At 40.2% G+C, this 16,985-nt stretch overlaps 1 protein-coding gene across 3 annotated transcripts; it reads left to right on the top strand.

The window, feature by feature from the left end:
* The first annotated feature begins 51 nt into the window (after positions 1 to 51).
* Positions 52 to 15,835, top strand: stau1 (staufen double-stranded RNA binding protein 1). 3 transcript variants are annotated; one of them, XM_021321575.2, is made up of 15 exons: positions 52 to 243; positions 4,457 to 4,739; positions 7,419 to 7,540; positions 7,639 to 7,795; positions 7,910 to 8,063; positions 8,474 to 8,645; positions 8,737 to 8,832; positions 9,424 to 9,636; positions 9,725 to 9,868; positions 10,513 to 10,659; positions 12,308 to 12,383; positions 12,468 to 12,787; positions 12,876 to 12,998; positions 14,520 to 14,599; positions 15,116 to 15,835. In XM_021321575.2, the coding sequence occupies exons 2-15, from the start codon at positions 4,547 to 4,549 to the stop codon at positions 15,201 to 15,203; spliced, it is 2,085 nt and encodes a 694-aa protein (XP_021177250.2). In that variant the 5' UTR covers positions 52 to 243; positions 4,457 to 4,546; the 3' UTR covers positions 15,204 to 15,835. The 3 variants fall into 3 exon arrangements, with proteins under 3 accessions (XP_021177250.2, XP_021177249.2, XP_021177251.2); XM_021321574.2 differs by having other exon boundaries at positions 7,907 to 8,063; XM_021321576.2 differs by lacking the exon at positions 8,737 to 8,832 and having other exon boundaries at positions 7,907 to 8,063.
* The last annotated feature ends 1,150 nt before the right edge of the window (positions 15,836 to 16,985 follow it).

Here is a 16,985-nt window from a genome sequence, read left to right as displayed (position 1 = left end):
TATTTTCGGAATTTCTTTGAACTGCTTCCGGTCTCGTGTCGTCACATCCGCGAGAGAATTAAGTCTGTGCCATTCTCTTTAGTGTTTGCCCTGTCCTCCCAATGCTCTCCTCCTCCTCGCCGCCCGCATTTTGACAATAAAACAACACTACAGGACTTTTGAAACTGGAAGCTAGGACCGCCGGTCTCTCTGAAGTCCCGGTTCTTATGGACTAGCTTAAAACCGAAGGGAAGGAGCGTCCAGGTGAGCTTTAGTTTATGCTCCGGAGTTGTCGGCATTAGCTTAGCTAGCGGCTTTAACTCGGCGCTGCATAAAAAGTGCCCGTTAAATCAACAAACGCATCAATAAACATTTACCAGACCTGATTGGTAGACAAGTGTCAAGCATTTTTTTTTTTTGATTGCGTGTTGAGAGTTCATCACCTTAGCTGCACCCTGTTGGAAGCGTTAGCTTTTGTTTCTATGAAGATTAATGCACTAAGGGCTCTGAGGCAGGAGCTGCTTTGCTAACATTGTGTTTTAGTAGCGCTACTAAAAAACTGCGACCTGCTCTATTTGTTTATTTTATTTTATTTTTTTTAGCTGACAGTAGTATCTTTATATGTACAGAGGCCATTGCCATTCAAAGTAATACAAGTCTTGTGTTCAGCGTGACCCTTTTTTTTTTTTTTTTTGGATGTCTGGAAGCATCGGCTAACCGGCTAGCATAGCGCTTAATCTCTCAGGAACACTGAGATTTACGGCGACGTTTCATCTGCAGGTCGGGCAGCTGCATGTGAGGTTCGGCGGACTGAGGTGTTTAAATTAGGGCCTAAAATGTGTCGTGAATCGGCAGCGTTATTGGTACCCAAACAGACATAGGACTCCTCCCGATCACGCATCCGGAGAAGAAGAAAAAAAAAAACAGCAAACAAACAAGAAGGCTTCCTCTTTTTTTCTGACTACAATATGCCAAGCAGTCAGATTCAGTATCTCTTTGTCCTCTGCTGGTCGGCGACTGATAAAGATGCCGATGCATGACAAAAGAAAATGAATGCGTGGAGAATAAACGGAGCAGACGGGTGCAGATAATGATGATGGAGTGCTTTGAAAACCTTATGAGTCCCCTCTTTAGGTTTTAGCATCATTAAGGCAGCAGGAAAGGTTTCCTCCTCTACAAAGGGGCCAATATGGAGAAAGATGGCACAAGACGTGCATTTACAGGTCATCTAGAAAACAAAGCATGTCTGGGTTGGGTAATTTAGGTTCTGTTATTGTAGGGCTATAATCCCTTAACCCCTCATCACAACAATATAGGCATTAATATACCCTGAGGTATAGGGTCAGCCTTACAAATCATTAAATTCAGTTGTTCAGATCACTTCCATGTCCACAAGTGTATAGAGTCCGTCGCCTAGAACAGGGGTGTCCAAACTTCTTGCCATGTGGGACAAAATTGTCAAGTCAAAAGTATTCAAGGGCCGAAACTAGGGTTGGACAATAATTCAATATCAATATATCGCGTGATAACTTGATTCCATAAAGGTGACATTTCCAATATTTCCATATGCATAAGTCTATTATTCCAGCATTTGTCACAGACTGACGTTCCAGGTTTTATGTAGTTTTAAGTTATGCGTTTTATTTCTCAGAGCAAGTATATCTAAAATATTGGGAGCTTTATAAACATGGCAAATTAATAGGCACATGGCATCTGTTATGGGCATTCTTGGCAGTCTTTCTGATGCTTTTATTTTGTTTATGTCAATAGTGTAATTATATTGTATTGACATGTCGTGATACCGTATCGCCTAGCCCTAGCCAAAACGTATAATAAGATACAAATATTACCAAAAATGTGTATATAGTTTTGTTTTACCCGCTCCACAAAACACGACGAAGAATGAAATATTCAAATTAAGAAAAGCAGCCAGATTTTCTGTAGGACGTGGATGTGTAGATTGTTGTGGCTCTAAAACTTAAAAATGGTTTTACACATTTCTGATAAGATAGTTGTCAGGTCTGCTAATCCTTTTGGGCTCCATTGAAAAGAAATGTCCGTTTTCAGCAATAAGAACAGGACTTGGATCTGTCTTTCTTTCAAAACACTTGCTAGCATAGAAAATACAATTTTTTTTTTTAAATTAAAAGCAGATTTTGTTGCACAAAGGCTTCATTTGATTAAGTCACTGGGCAAATCCCAATTACTATCAAACTACAGAGGATGGAAAAGTGTGGTTATTGAAAGAGGAATACTTTGTGTTGTTGTGTTGTACCCAACATTTTCAGTTGAACGATGAAAGATTTGAGCTCGCCTGCGATAATTTTGCCCTAAACAACAATAAAATGTTTCCGTCTGCTTCAACCAGCTGTGCTTGTGCGGCCAAATCATCCCTAAATTGCACGTGGGGGCCACACAAAATCAGTCCAGGGGCCAGAGATGTCCCCCCGGGGCAGAACCGTGCACAGCGAGCTTGGTGAGATGGGTTTCCATGGCTGAGCGGCTGCTTCCAGGACTTGCATCACCGAGTGCAATTTAAAGCGTCGGATGCAGCGATGCACTGGTGACGTGTGGAGAGCTCTGTGGCTGCTGAGGCACAGACACCGCTGGAGTCACTGTACTGTAGATACGAACCCAAAATACATTCTTATATTTACATTTTGACCTTAACTGAAAAATGTAGTTGTTTTAAAAGCTTCTAATTATCCTTTAATCAATAATACTACTGTTCAATAATACTATAGCAAGAAAAACAACATCAATATTTAGCATAAGGTCAAATGTAATCTTTTAAAATGAAAGTTTGTTGGTTGATTTTTGTTAGATAATTGTCTAGGATTTTGCCCTTTATTTGTTTGTCAAGTTTAGGAGCGTGTTCCCTCTGTGGATATCTCCGTCGCTCAGTTGTAAAAAAAAAAAAAAAAAATGACGTTTGTTTGCCTTCATTTTTAAAAGTCTGGCTGCTTCTATGGAAACAGTCACCAAGGAGGAGAGTCATCCTGGACCGGTCCTGATCCGGCTGGATGCTTTCAGTCATTTCAAAGCAGAGAAATCTGAAAATGGAAGGCGTGGAAAGCAGAAAAGGTGTACCCCTCTTCTCCCACTTGTTTGAGCTCCAGGGGTTGGCTGGCCTCTCTAAATAGATAGGATATTTGGGTTTCTTAAGCTGTAAGCCATAATCAGCGATATTAAAACAATAAAAGGCTTGCAATATTTCAGTTGATTTGTAATGAATCCAGAATGTATGACATTTCATGATTTTTAATTGCATTACAGAAAATAAAGAACTTTATCACAATATTCTAATTTTCTGAGACAGTCCTGTATTTTGGGGAAGAGAGGGTTATGGATTTTGTGCTTTTCAGGGTTCGTCTTGTCCTCTTAGTTTCAGTGAAATGAATGCTAAATGCAGAATTGTACAAAAGATTTTGGGCTTTTTTTTCCTTCTTCTTCTTCTCCTGACTCTGTGGAGTCAGTTTGAAGAGGGCCTCTGCAGGTCCAGTAGGTCTGTGCGTTAGTGTAGAAAACAAGGTCTGTAAAGACATGGAACCGTGAGATAGCTTCATTGTCGCGTTTCCTGATAGAAGACCTTCAGGATTGATGGGACATTCCTCAAATGACGTCACGTTTGCCGCGGAGATACCCCGGCTTCCCCTGCTGGTCGGACAAGTAGAGTACAAACTAGAATGGCAACAATCGCAGTATCAATAATTTTGGAAGATGACAACGACCCAGGAGCTTAATTTCTACCTGCTTTAATCGAGAAACCCAGAGCAGAACGGCTTAAGTGTTGGTTAACATGTTGAGGCCTCAAAACAAGCGGAAATAAAGCATTGTTTGTAGAAAGGTAAATGAAATACCCGCTGAATCCATGTAGAAAAATATGTATTATTACAAGCCTACGTTTTACATTATTATAGGGCTTTTTGGAAAAAGTAGACTTAAAACAGCTTCCTTTCTAAACTACACTTTAAGTCAGTACTTTTTTATTGTGCAACATTTGTATCAAACTGTATGTTTGCTGTATTTCGGCAGGGGTTTTGGCACGCTGCTGCGGTTTCTTTACTAAGAAGAGAGACTCATTTAGATTTTTGTTATAAGCGCTTCATAATTTAAACAGTTATCAAGGTTTGTATAATTTTATAGTTTTGTTGTGTAACTACTTTAGTGTGTGTTAACGTCTAGACAATAGTTTTCGCTAAGTGTGGCCTCTGTGTGTCTCGTTCACGTCTTTTCTCCTTTTAATCCCATTATTTTTCAAATAATGGCCTGAATAAATCCAGTTGGATCATCTGGACGTTACATTTTTTTGTTTTAATGAGTGGCGGTCCGCCAGAGTCAGACGTAGAGATGGCGACTCCACTGCTTTTGAAAATTATGGTTTTACTGGAAAATAATAATTTGATCTCAGATGTGCTCTCCATACATACTTGATTGATTATACATTTGTCTCTTTCTCTCTGACTCTCCCTGGCAGAGCTTTTTATCCAGACCTCTTCAGGCCGCAACATTTCCCACCCTGCAGATTTCCCATCGTGACTTCGAGCCTCCCACGTCAGCAGAAAGGATGTCTCAACTCCAGTTTCAGTGTCCACCTAGCTCCATCCCCGCTGCCTCTGCCCCGCTGCAGCTGGGGCAGCCGCAGCCTGGCTACAGCATCCCGTGTGCTGCGGGCGCCCTACCATCAGAGAGCGCCAGCCAGCCCATGAGGAGCTCTGCTCTCCCTGCGGGCTCAGCCACTCCCTATAATATCTCCACAGGTTTGTTTGCTTTTTATTCATTTATATATATTTTTTAGGCTTTTTCCATTTGACTAAAAAATATATTTGTTTGTTTTTATGTAAATTATTCAAATTCCGTCGAAAGGGGAATTTATTTCTCTAGTTCAATTCAAAAAAGTGAAACTCCTATAGATTTATTACACAGTATTTAAAGCTGCATAGCCACGTTATTTGACTTTTTTTTTTATTTATGCATCAGTAGCTCACTCTGGTTGCATACAAAGTTTTTATGAAAGATTTTCACGTTCTGCTGGCGTATTAGTTGTTATTTTGGTGTTTTTTGTTTTGTTTTTGTTCAGTTTGTTAGTAAACAAAACCTTTCCGTGTTTATTTACAATCTTAACGGAAGTACGTACAGCACATGCGCAGCAGGGGTTAAAACAAGGAAGCAGCTAATGGCTGTTAGCATCTACAGGCAAAATAATGAAGAATTGTCTAAGAGCCACTGGGGGGGAAAAGTGCAAAAAAAAAAAAAGAAAACAAGAGGGAAAAGACTGGAATGTCGCTGTATGAACGTTGGTGTTCACTGAAGCAGACGCTAAACCTGCCGAGGCTCAGATGTGACCTCAGAGTTGATTGACATGAGTAAATGTTCTGATACGAGGATCTTAAAGTTGCTGTTAGATCGGTGTATTTAATTAATAACGGCTGGTCTTTGATCACGCTGAGATGCTGCATTATTGTGAGGTATTGCAGAGGGTCAGGCTCGGTCCAGCATTATTTACAATTGATTTATAAATTAAGCAAACTGCCATTATGATAGTTCTGCAATACTTTCGCTACATGACGCCAAGCTGTTTATATTTGCTAATCACGCCTGAAAGCAAATTATCTTTTGGCTCAAAGGGACCATCAAAACGAGATCAAGATCGATGATTGGTGTATAGAACCTTATTTTTATCATGATCAAATTATTTTTGTCCTTTTACTAATAAGGATATTATGTCGCTATATACCTTTTTAAGAAATTTTTTATTTTTCTGTGAATAAAAAAAATCAGTTTCTCAGATGAGAATATTAAATAATAACAATAACACAAAATGACATTAAGTACAGCAATATAAGCCTTCTGAAAAAGTAAGTCCATGCACTGTATGGTAGATGCTTAGTCTGGGCTCCTTTTTGCATTTTAAGTCTGTTGTGCTGCTGAGGTGTTAATAAAGCTCAGGTTAGTCCAGAGATTCTCTATGGGGTTTAGGTCATTAAACCTGCTACTGCTACTCCTGGCAGTGTGTGCAGGTGACCTGTACTGCTGCAAAGTGAAATCAGCATCTATCTGTAGCTCGTTGGCCGAGTGAAGCACAAAGTGCTTTAAAGTTTCCCGTGGCTGTGCTGACTTGAGACGTAATTTGATTTGCAGGAACTGCACCCTGAAGCGGTTTAGCTTCTGTGCCTCTTCCTTCCTTCTCCAGACTCTGGGACAAAATTTACTTTTGCCTTTCAAACTTTTCCCTTCTGATCAGCAGTCCGGTTGTTTTTCTCCTGAGTCCAGATCAGATGCTTCAGACGTTGTCTCTGGTTCAGGAGGCGCTTCAAGCAAGGCATTTCTCAGTTGTACGCCATGTCCAGGGTACGTCCGTGTGTGGTCGCCCTGAAGCGCTGACTGCAGCCGCAGTTCATAGCTTGCAAATCTCCCCTAAGCTCCAGAATAAGCTTTGCTTCACAATCTTCTCAAGTCTGCGGTTATTTCTCCTCTTGTGCACCTTGTTTTTATTTCACTCTTACCATTATATTCCTATATTCACTCTCTAAAATGGCAGTTTCTTTACGTCAGGTTCGCACAGCGCGATTATCAGCTGTCAAGCAAAATCTTTTATTGTGAAAGAAATTCTCTGTTGAGGCAAAATCCATCTGATCTTTATTTCTTCTTCTCATCATCATCTCTCATCATGAGCGCTTCCATCGCTGCCTCCTTTTCCTCATCGTCCTCTTCCTTTGTTTTGGTCTTAGACTCCAATAATCAGGCAGTGATAACGAGCTATAGCGCCTGTGACTCGCTGTCCATATTTGGTTGGATCAGTACTTCTGATGGTCCACAGTCCTCCTGTAGCGACATATGATGCATCTTCCTTTGTGCAGTGTGGGTTGGGTTTCTATAAAGATTTGTTACCAACCACCTCGCACACTATGAAACGTTGAAATTCTGAAATCGCACTGCGTGCCGGGCTTTAGCACTGATTCCTGTGGCATACCGCCCCTGTGGGTGGCGGCAGTGACGGTCTTCCTTATTATTTCTCTCTTTTTTTGGATATTTTTCACGGCTCTAGTGGCTCGCTTTGTAACACAGTAGGCTGACAGGAAGGGGGGTGGAACAGGGGGAGAGACATGCGAAAAAAGGACCGCAGGTCGGAGTCGAACCCGGGTCGACCGTGCGTGTCGAGGACTAAGGCCTCCGTACGTACATGGGTCGCGCCAACAGCGCACCCAAAGTCTTCCTTATTATTTTGCCATAACAAAATAATATTCCTGTAATTAAATCTTTGTTTGTTTTTTTGTCAGCTATACGCCATTGTTAACAAAGTTAAATACGCCGTAACTTTATGTAATCAATCTATGAGATTCTTTTCTGAATTGAATTACTGAAATAAACAACCTTCTAAGTGTCCAGGAGCATCTTGGTGGTTTAGCTGTGGGTGATGACTGTGTTTCCCTTTTTAGTATCTAACATGGCAAACCCTAAAGAGAAGACCCCCATGTGTTTGGTGAATGAGTTAGCCCGTTTCAACAAGATCCAACCCGAGTACAAGCTGCTTTCTGAGCAAGGACCAGCTCACTCCAAGGTAGGGCGCGTGCGGCGTTATTCGGCTCCCTGGCTGGTTTAGTGAACCTTTTTTTTTTTTTTTTTTTTTTTTATTCTAACCAAGAGACTCCCTTTCAGATTTTCTCCGTCAGGCTCACGCTGGGAGATCAGCACTGGGAGGCCGAGGGAACCAGTATCAAGAAAGCCCAGCATTCCGCCGCTGCGTCAGCCCTCTCCGAGACGACGCTTCCCAAACCCACAGTGAGGACACCCCGCAACTTAGGCAGGAACCCAGGTGGGCTGCTCCCACTTACTCTGCCCCAATTCCAATAATAACTGTAATAGAGGTGAGAAAATGAGCACCAGGTTTCCGTTTTACAGGGATTTCCTTGTCTTTGTGTTACAGTAGATGGCAGCACACACAGCATGGAGCTGAACGCACTTTGTTTGAAGCTGGGTAAAAAGCCTGTGTTCAAACCCATCGACCCATACCCGGGTATGAGACCACCCAACTACAACTACAATGTCCGCGCTCCGGGACCTTACCAGCGCTCTATGCAACAGTGGGTTTAAATCACGTCAAAGCGTCATCACCGCAAAAATAGAACTAAAAATAAGACAAATCTTCTTGAAATGAGAGTATTTTTCCTTGAATTGAGCATGTAAATAAGATTATTTGCCAATGGAATAAGATTTTTGCACTTAAAATAGGGACAATTCATCTCTATCATCTTATTTCAAGTGCTGTATATCTAATTATCTTATTTTAGGGGTAAAAATACTCATTCCATTGGCAGATAATCTATATTTACCTGCTCAAATCAAGGGCAAATACATTCATTTCAAGAAAATTCTACTTATTTTTAGTTCTCTTTTTGCAGTGCACAACAAAATGTTTTTTTTTTTTTTTTTTTTTTTTTTTTTTTGCCGTTTTGTCATTTGCAATGAGAGAAAACGCCCTTAATGTTCCCAGGTACTACTATCCATTTCCTCCAGTGGGACCAATAATATACCACATGGAGCTTTCCATCGGGAACCAGCAGTTCATCGGCAAGGGGCGGACGCGGCAGCAGGCCAAACACGACGCTGCTGCCAAAGCCTTGAAAGTGCTGCAGAAGGAGCCGATGCTGCAGCAGTTGCCAGTGGTGAGAAAAGTAGAGCACGCTCAGCATGAAAAGGCTTTTATGTAATGTTAGAGACTCAAAACTTTTCTATTTTTAATGTTGTTTTTGACAGATGAATGGAGAGCCTGAGGAGGAGAACCTGAACAAATCAGAAATAAGTCAAGTGTTTGAAATAGCTCTAAAAAGAAACTTACCTGTCAACTTTGAGGTGCGAATGGGTTTGCTATTTTTATCAAACCATATAGGAACTGACTACATAGGAAGTGCCATCTCCTTCCTATATAACCAACTATACACACTGCAAAAACGGAGCTAAAAACAAAACAACTGAGGCAGCAGAAGTGGCCATTGTACACAGAAAATCGATTTAGTTTAGACTAAAAAGACTTTTATCTAAGAGGAATATGGTGATGAAAACATGTAACGGTTTACTGAGAACACAGGAAAGCATAGAGTCTGATATTTCTGCTGTTAAATGTCCTTGATTTGAGCAGATAAATAGGATTATCTGCCAATGGAATGAGTATTTTACCCCTAAAATAAGATAATTAGACATCCTGCACTTGAAATAAGGTGAAGGAGACAAGCTGTTCCTATTTTAATTGCAAAAAAATCTAATTCCATTGGCAGATCATCTTATTTACCTGCTCAAATCAATGACAAATACACTAACTTTAAGAACATTTCACTTGTTTTTAGTGACGTTTTTGCAGTGCAGGAATAAGATGGCATTGTGCATAGAGCATATATTGTGACACAGAGGACATGCCGCTGTTTGTTTTGTTTTTTTTCAACGCAGATTTTAAAGGAAGAAGGGCCTCCACACATGAAGAGTTTTGTAGTGCGCGTCATAGTCGGGGAGTTCGTGGGAGAGGGCGAGGGCAAGAGCAAAAAGATCGCAAAGAAGCTGGCAGCCGCCGCGGTCCTGGTAGAGTTAAGGAGGCTCCCGCACGTGCCCAGCATCGAGAAGAAGCTGCCGCGCATCAAAAAGAAAACGAAATCTATCATCAAGGTGACGCAACATTTAACTCGAGTTGGGGCTAATCAGAAGAGACCTAAAAGCCCTTCATAAGGTAACGATCTCCGCGTCATGCCAACAGCTGCAGACCAGCCCCGAGTATGGCCAGGGGATGAATCCCATCAGCCGTTTGGCTCAGATCCAGCAGGCAAAGAAGGAGAAGGAGCCCGAGTACAGCATGGTGACAGAAAGAGGTCTGCCGCGGCGCCGGGAGTTCGTCATGCAGGTGAGTCATGTGGAGTTGAGGCATGCCGGTGGGAATACTTATGTTTGCCCTGCCTTGCTTGTTCAGTCTGCTTTCAGTTCTTTTTTTTCTTTTTTGTTTAAGTTATTTTCATGTTTATCTAATTAAAACACTGGGCCACAATCCGTGCAATAATCCTTTTGTAGTGACTTCTGCTGCTATCAACACCTGAACATATGTCAGTACACATGTATGTATGTATGTACAAATGTATACAATGTATATGCACATATATACACGTAGGTACGTATGTATGTAGACGCATATATATATATATATATATATATATATATATATATATATATATATATATATATATATAGTTTTTATAGTATAGTTTTATAGTAAATAAGACACTATAGTTTTATAGTGTCTTATTTACATTCATAGTGGTATATATATATATATATATATATATATATATATATATATATGCCCACTCCCATTTCCTTTTTTGTATTTTTTTTTTTGGTATTCTTTTTTATCCATTGTATATATGAAGATTCACTGTATATAACTGAATGCACCTTCCCTACTCTGCACCTTCTTGTATGAGCCGATTTGACGAGTGAATTTCTCCATTGTGAGATCAATAAAGACTATCTTATCGTATTATCTTATCTTAGGTGACTGTGTGCGGGCAGACTACAGAGGGACTGGGTCCGAGTAAGAAGGTGGCCAAGAAGAACGCAGCCGAGAAAATGCTGGAACTGTTGGGATATAAAGTGCCTCAGCCTCAGCCTCCCAAACCAGCACTCAAATCTGATGAAAAAGTACTGCTCATTTGTCAAGAAAATCTGAATAATGTATCGATTTTAAATGATGACAGCTTTTCGTTTCGCATTTGCGTCCACTTCCCCGAGTAGAGAATTATGTTTAAAAAGAAGAGAGAGTCAAAACAAGACCAATGCAGCTCAGGACTTTGTCAAAACTTTCCAAAACTGACGGTATTACATACAAAAAAAAAAAAAAAACTTGTGCACAATGGCCACCTAAAGGCTCACACACTGTCCACTGCTACTATCCATTCCCCCGCTTCGTTCCACTGGCAAAACGTGTGGGAAATGTAGGAATTTGTCACAAGAGACTGTAAAGGGCAAAACACAGGTGCGGCTCACAGTGTGCGCCCATATATGTGGGAGCCTTAAGAAAGCAGTGGTAGTAAAGGCCCCAGCTTTAATCTGAGGTCATAAAGATGAAGATTTATGCTGATTTGTCCAATACGGAGGAAGAATCCAGGAGAAATGCCTGAAAGTTTTGTAATCCTGACATGTTGGCACTCTACAGTGGAAACAAATAAGATCCAAAATTAATCTAAAAAAATGTGTTTACATTGAGGTGAGAGTGATTTGTGCTTCAGTTATTAACGAGGTTGTTGCTCAGATGCAAACAACTATCAGCACTGCATTTGCTGAGCTGTGGAGTGGTTGTAAAACATGTTGGTGCTAAACAGAAGCAGCAGAAAGTCTCACTTTTCTCCACATAATCCCTTCAAGTGTTACTAACGAGGATTTAACCGCGCTACTGGAAGTGTAGCTGGCAGAACATTTTTAAAAGACTAGGAGACAATCTCATTCATTTGGCTCAGACACTGGGTAAAAAAAAGTTGTAGCAGCAGGTAGGTTTTATAGGTAAACATGCTGTGGAAACCTTTAGGAGAGTTTTTCTTTTTATTAAATTGAATTATGCAATCCTTGAATGTTTGCAGATATTTTGTAGCAATAGAGGGCACAAAAGAAATAAAAACCATAAAAATAACACATGTTCTTACCTGGAAAAACGTTGCCCTCACAAACAACACATGAAATTACCCCTGGTCTGGTTGCTGGTTCGACTCCACTGGAGGTGTCTGCCAAGCCATGTTATGAACTGTAGTGTTTCCTCGTCCCTCAGCCTTGGTTTCTTTCCTAGAAGCCAAGAATCTGATCGTTTCGTAACTGTGACGCGAAAAGGCTTCTGATTGGAGCAAATAATTTGGTAGGCAAGGATAAATCTGTCGTTTTCCCTCATTTTTGCTGTTAGACGTGGATGAGGTATGTGAATAAAAATATCAGACTCCATGATTTCCTGTCTTCTCAGTAAGCAGTCATGTTTTTTCAGCATATTCCTCTTAGATAAAAGTCTTTTTAGTCAAAACAATCGATTTTCTGTGTAAAATGGCCACTTCTGCTGCCTCAGGCACCTTGTCGTCTTCTATATATCGCACCCTTCTGTTGTCAAAGGGCATTCCTCCAAAGGCCTATTTTTGTCAGAAAAGTGTTGTAAAATCATCCATGTTATTTAATACTAAGTAGATGGACAGATTGAGGGTTATTTTTATGCTTTCGACATTTTTAGATTTTTTTTCCTCGCTCTAAAATCATATTTGCCCTTTAATTTCATGAATACTAATAATTATTATTAATTCTTTTTTATATTTAGGCGCCAGTGAAAAAGCCGTGTGAAGGGCGCAAAGTGACCTTCTTTGAACCAGGTTCTGCAGAGGAGGTGTCAGTGGGTGAGTCTCTGTTAGAACTGGCTAATGGGTTAATTAATAATAATTTATATTCCAACAATCTTCTGATGTGCGCTTGCGTGTCAGGTTCCAAGGAGGAGGATTTCCGCTTGCCTTACCTCAGCCACCAGCAGCTGCCTGCGGGCATCCTGCCCATGGTGCCTGAGGTGGCGCAAGCAGTCGGGGTCTGCCAAGTATCCCAGGTCAAAGACTACAGCCGAGCTGTGCCCAACCCAGGCAAGGCCACCATCACTGCCACCATCGCCAACGAGCTGCTGTATGCCGGCACATCCCTGACTGCTGTGACCATCCTAAAGAACAAAAACAACCTGACCCAGGTGCCCCATGGACCCCTCACCAGACCCTCAGAACAGCTTAGCTATCTTGCATCGGTTCAGGGTCTGCAGGTAAAACGGCCCTTCGCCCACATTGCAGCAATACTTTTTTATTTGTTTTGTCTCTTTTTTTTTTCTGAAGTATGTGATGTGCTTGCAGGTGGAATACAAGGATTTCCCCAAAAACAATAAGAACGAGTTTGTATCGTTGATTAACTGCTCCTCCCAGCCTCCACTCATCAGTCACGGCATTGGAAAAGATATAGAGTCCTGTCATGATATGGTAAGTAATTTAAAAATAACTTTTAAAAGTATTTATCTGATTTAAGACCAGGCAGATGTCCAGAATCCCCTCATAATAGCCAAGGAAGATCATGCAGGATTTCAGATGGTAAACCCGGTTAACTCGTAATTTTTAGCTGTTATGTGTTATTTAAAGAGCTGAAGCAAAAAACCTGTTGCTTCGCTGACTTAGCTGATGCAGCCAGGATTGTAGCTATTTGCCATGGATCAACATGAGTTCTGTTGGATTAAAGGGCACTCAAATTGGATTAATCCTTAAATATCCATGAGAGAAAAATAACTATGTAAAATAATACTATTGTTATAATGCTTAGGATATGAATTTGGAGCTGTTTGACAAAAATGTGCAGAAATATCTCTAGATTTGCAAAGCTGGTAGAGGCATGCATCCAGAAGGTTTGCAGTTTTTTTTTATTTGCAGATCTTGCAGCATTTTCTTCCTATTTCATGAGAATGCCCCTCTGTGTCTAGGTGTATCACAATAAATCAAAATAAAATGTTCAATAGTTTTTGGCTATATTGTCTAAAAATATGAGGAAATGCAAGGGATATTAATGTTTTGCAAGATAAGATGAAGATAAGATAATTTTGCAGATGCACACAGCTGCCTTTAGGTTTGATTAACTCAAATCAAAGGAACTTTGTAAAACAAGGGCTTTCTTCATTAGTTAATATTCATTAGTGGCTAAAAAATTTTTTACTTTTTTTTTTGCTGATGATGATTAAATCTTTTCAAAGGTTTTGGTTCTCTGAGTTGTAGTAATATAATGCAAAGGCATAGTTAAACCTTGTTTTTCTTTTCCCACAAATACCTGAGCACATTTTGACATTTAATTGAATTCAGTTTATTTATATAGCGGCAAATCACGACACATGTAGTCCTAAAGCACTTTACAAAAAAGCCAGTTCAATTAAATCATAATCAATAAGTCAAGTGCGTACATTCCAGTTGAACCTGGTTGTTAAACAATGAAGTTAAGGTCAGTTTATTATTCAAATGGGTTAAAAGGTTTCTATCTAAGGAGCCCCAGCAGATTGCACTAATCCAGGAGTACGTTCTATGCTAAAAAATGGTGAAAGGTTGACGGCAGTGCGAGCTCCTTTAGTTGCATCATCTGGGAGATAAACACAGCTATGCTCATAAGCTCTGAGCCAGTTTTCAAGTCTAAAGGATGAGAGAGAGAGCGCATCCAGTTAGGTGCAGCAAAAAGCTTAACCAGTAGCTGCGTCTACGAGAAAAACGGGGTTAAACACTGAAAGACAAGGCGGATCATCTATAGAAGGAGCACGTCACGTTTTTGGCAGCTCAGCTTGTTGGGATTGTGTCTACGTGCTGAACATTTTTTGATAACTCAGAAAGCTCAACAGGAATCAACGGTCCAAACAGAGATCAGGTTCTAAAGTTACCTCCAATGCTGCCTCACTTACACAAGATACTCTGCGATCGGTCTGCTGAAACGGCCTTAGAGAGTAAATAACCGCTTTTCCTCAACCTCTGCAGGCTGCACTGAATATATTGAAGTTGCTGTCCGAGTTAGACCAGCAGTCAAACGAAAGGACAGGGAACGGACCACCCTCAGGGTAAGATACGAGTAAATGCCAAGTTGACCTTCTTCATTTAGTTATTTCTACTAAACCATCATCACACCATCAGTTTGATTATAATCAAACTGTTTCTTCCACACATTTATTTTGGATGTGGGAAGATTTTTTTTTTCTTTTTTTAGGTTTGTGATTTCTGTTATTGATGTACATTGTATTGAAATGGAAATGCAGCATTTTTTCCCCCCCCCATAAAGTCTTTGGAGCTAAACAAGCTGGATGTTAACATTTGAATGCCGTTGACTGAACCATGTCTAATAAATCGCTGGCAGCTCAAACAGCGCGGCTTACATTTTAAAAGTACAAAGAAGAAATCAACCAGAGCTTGAGGGTCTCTTGTTTAAAATATTTCCAGCATCCGTTTTTTTAAAGAGCACAATCATCTTTAGGTTGTTTTTTTTACTAATCGTTTCTGGTTCAATGTTGTTTTTTCCCCCCCACCCCACTGATCGACCTGACAGCAAATCCAAATCTGTGCGTTTTGTCCTCCTGCAGGTGTGCCAAGCAGGAAATGGAGGGCGACCTGCACCTCAAACAGGCTAACTCAAGCACACTGGCACAGACTCTGGATAGCACGGCTTAGATCAGCTTTGGTTGTCTGTAAAAGCACTAGAGAAAACTCACCACACTGTGTTCTTAGTCTTGTTTTGGATCGCCGCGGATGGCTTCACCCGCTGTGGGGTTTTAAGATTACTGTTACAAAATGTTCACAGTTGAGCAAGATTGAAAAGGAAATATAAGCGTCTCCTCCTTTGATGTTGTTTTATTGTACGCGTCATTTTTTATTTTCAGTTTAGAAGCAGTAGCTGCATCCTAGTCGGTGATCTTTGAGTGCGTATGAGAGGGGGTGGGGGAACCTTACATGACAAACTGTGACTGTTTTTGTTTTGGATAGAAATTGTTTCTTTATATTTCTACATGTTTATGGTTTATTCCCTCTGAGCTTGTCGAGTAAGAAAATATATTAAGTTTGGGCCTCCTCTTTATCTAGGGTGTGGGCTGACGAACCTTTGTTGATTTTCCTAGAGTGCTTTCTATAAACAACCAAAACTAAATTACTAAATGTAGCGTGTGACGTAATGTGATTGTCGCTGCCGTGTGTGGCGGCGACATACCCCCCCCGACCCTCTTTTTCTCCATCATGTCATCTCCCCTTCTCTGTCCATAACCCATAATGGTAATTAAACTTCTGTGCTTACAAGCACAAAACAAAGACTCCTGCTGTCTCGTACTTATTCTTTCAATCTGCTGATGCCCGATTCTGTAATAAATCGTGTTTGTTGTTGTTTTCTATAAGTAGTTTTCAACTGGGCTTTTTGTCGATATATGGAATCACAATATTAATGTGTGCCAGATGACTGCTTGGATGCCCTTTGGATGGATGCTATATTTCAAGTGCAATATGTGTAAACGCTGCATGCTAGCAATGCATTTGGCCAAGTTGACACTTGACGCTGCGATGCTAAAGCTCGCACAGAGTCGTGGGGAAATTGTGAGGACATAAAAGGTGGAAAAAAATCAAGAAAATGCTTGATTATTATTATTATTATTATTATACATTCACTACAGTGTCTAAAGGTTTTATACAGTAATGTGTTGAAGATTTACATCCATAATGTATACGTTTTTGCATGTAGCCAGACCTTTTTGTATTGCTTAAACTGGTCCTAATCAGTAAGTTTTCTAAAAGTTTTCCAATTTTTTCTTTGACCTTGAGCTGCTTTTAAAAAAAAATATTTCCTTGTCTAGCTGTTGTGACTGATCAGGTGGAGAACAGCTGAACAATATCGGAGAGTTGGCATTTAAAAATGCGAGCAGGACTTTTTAAGAGATGTATGTCTTAATTTAGACCAAGGTTTCATCTAATACATCTTCAGTAATTATTTTGTTGGTTCTGAAGTTAGTATACCTTGGGCTGGTATTTTATGTATTTTTCATAAATGTAGCTAAGGAAACTGGAACAAATTGTCTTTGTATATAACTCCTTAAATAAAAAAAAAAACATCCAATTATTTTTATTATTTGCCAAGTTCAGGGTTTTTGTGGGTTCTTAGAATTGTCAGACATTTAGGCAAAAAAGTTTATTCATATCTAGAGATGTTTTTTTTGTGACCCAAGCCTTGAATTTTGGTCTTTAGATTTGGTTCCAGAGACAAAAAATATATTGTTAATATTAACAGCTGGGGGAAAAAAAATCCCTAATGCAAAAAAGTCCATACACACATAATGGCAAATGCTCACTGTGACTGGAGATTTTTATAATGCAGCATTGTGCTGTGGGAAATCTTCATTATTAGTCATACTTGCTCCTTTCCATGAAAACAATTTGTGCCGTGATTTTATTTCACTTCAACACTGCTGTGTT

The sequence above is a fragment of the Fundulus heteroclitus genome, chromosome 20 (genome assembly GCF_011125445.2).
Source record: "Fundulus heteroclitus isolate FHET01 chromosome 20, MU-UCD_Fhet_4.1, whole genome shotgun sequence".
Lineage (NCBI taxonomy): Eukaryota > Metazoa > Chordata > Actinopteri > Cyprinodontiformes > Fundulidae > Fundulus > Fundulus heteroclitus.
This window is presented reverse-complemented; position numbering and strand designations above follow the sequence as displayed.

Bases quoted from the DNA above. Each gene is read 5' to 3' on its own strand.
- stau1 (XM_021321574.2), top strand. From the start codon at position 4,547: ATGTCTCAACTCCAGTTTCAGTGTCCACCTAGCTCCATCCCCGCTGCC. The intron at 4,740-7,418 runs GTTTGTTTGCTT...TTCCCTTTTTAG, and splicing joins TCCCTATAATATCTCCACAG to TATCTAACATGGCAAACCCT. The intron at 8,833-9,423 runs GTGCGAATGGGT...TTTTCAACGCAG, and splicing joins ACTTACCTGTCAACTTTGAG to ATTTTAAAGGAAGAAGGGCC.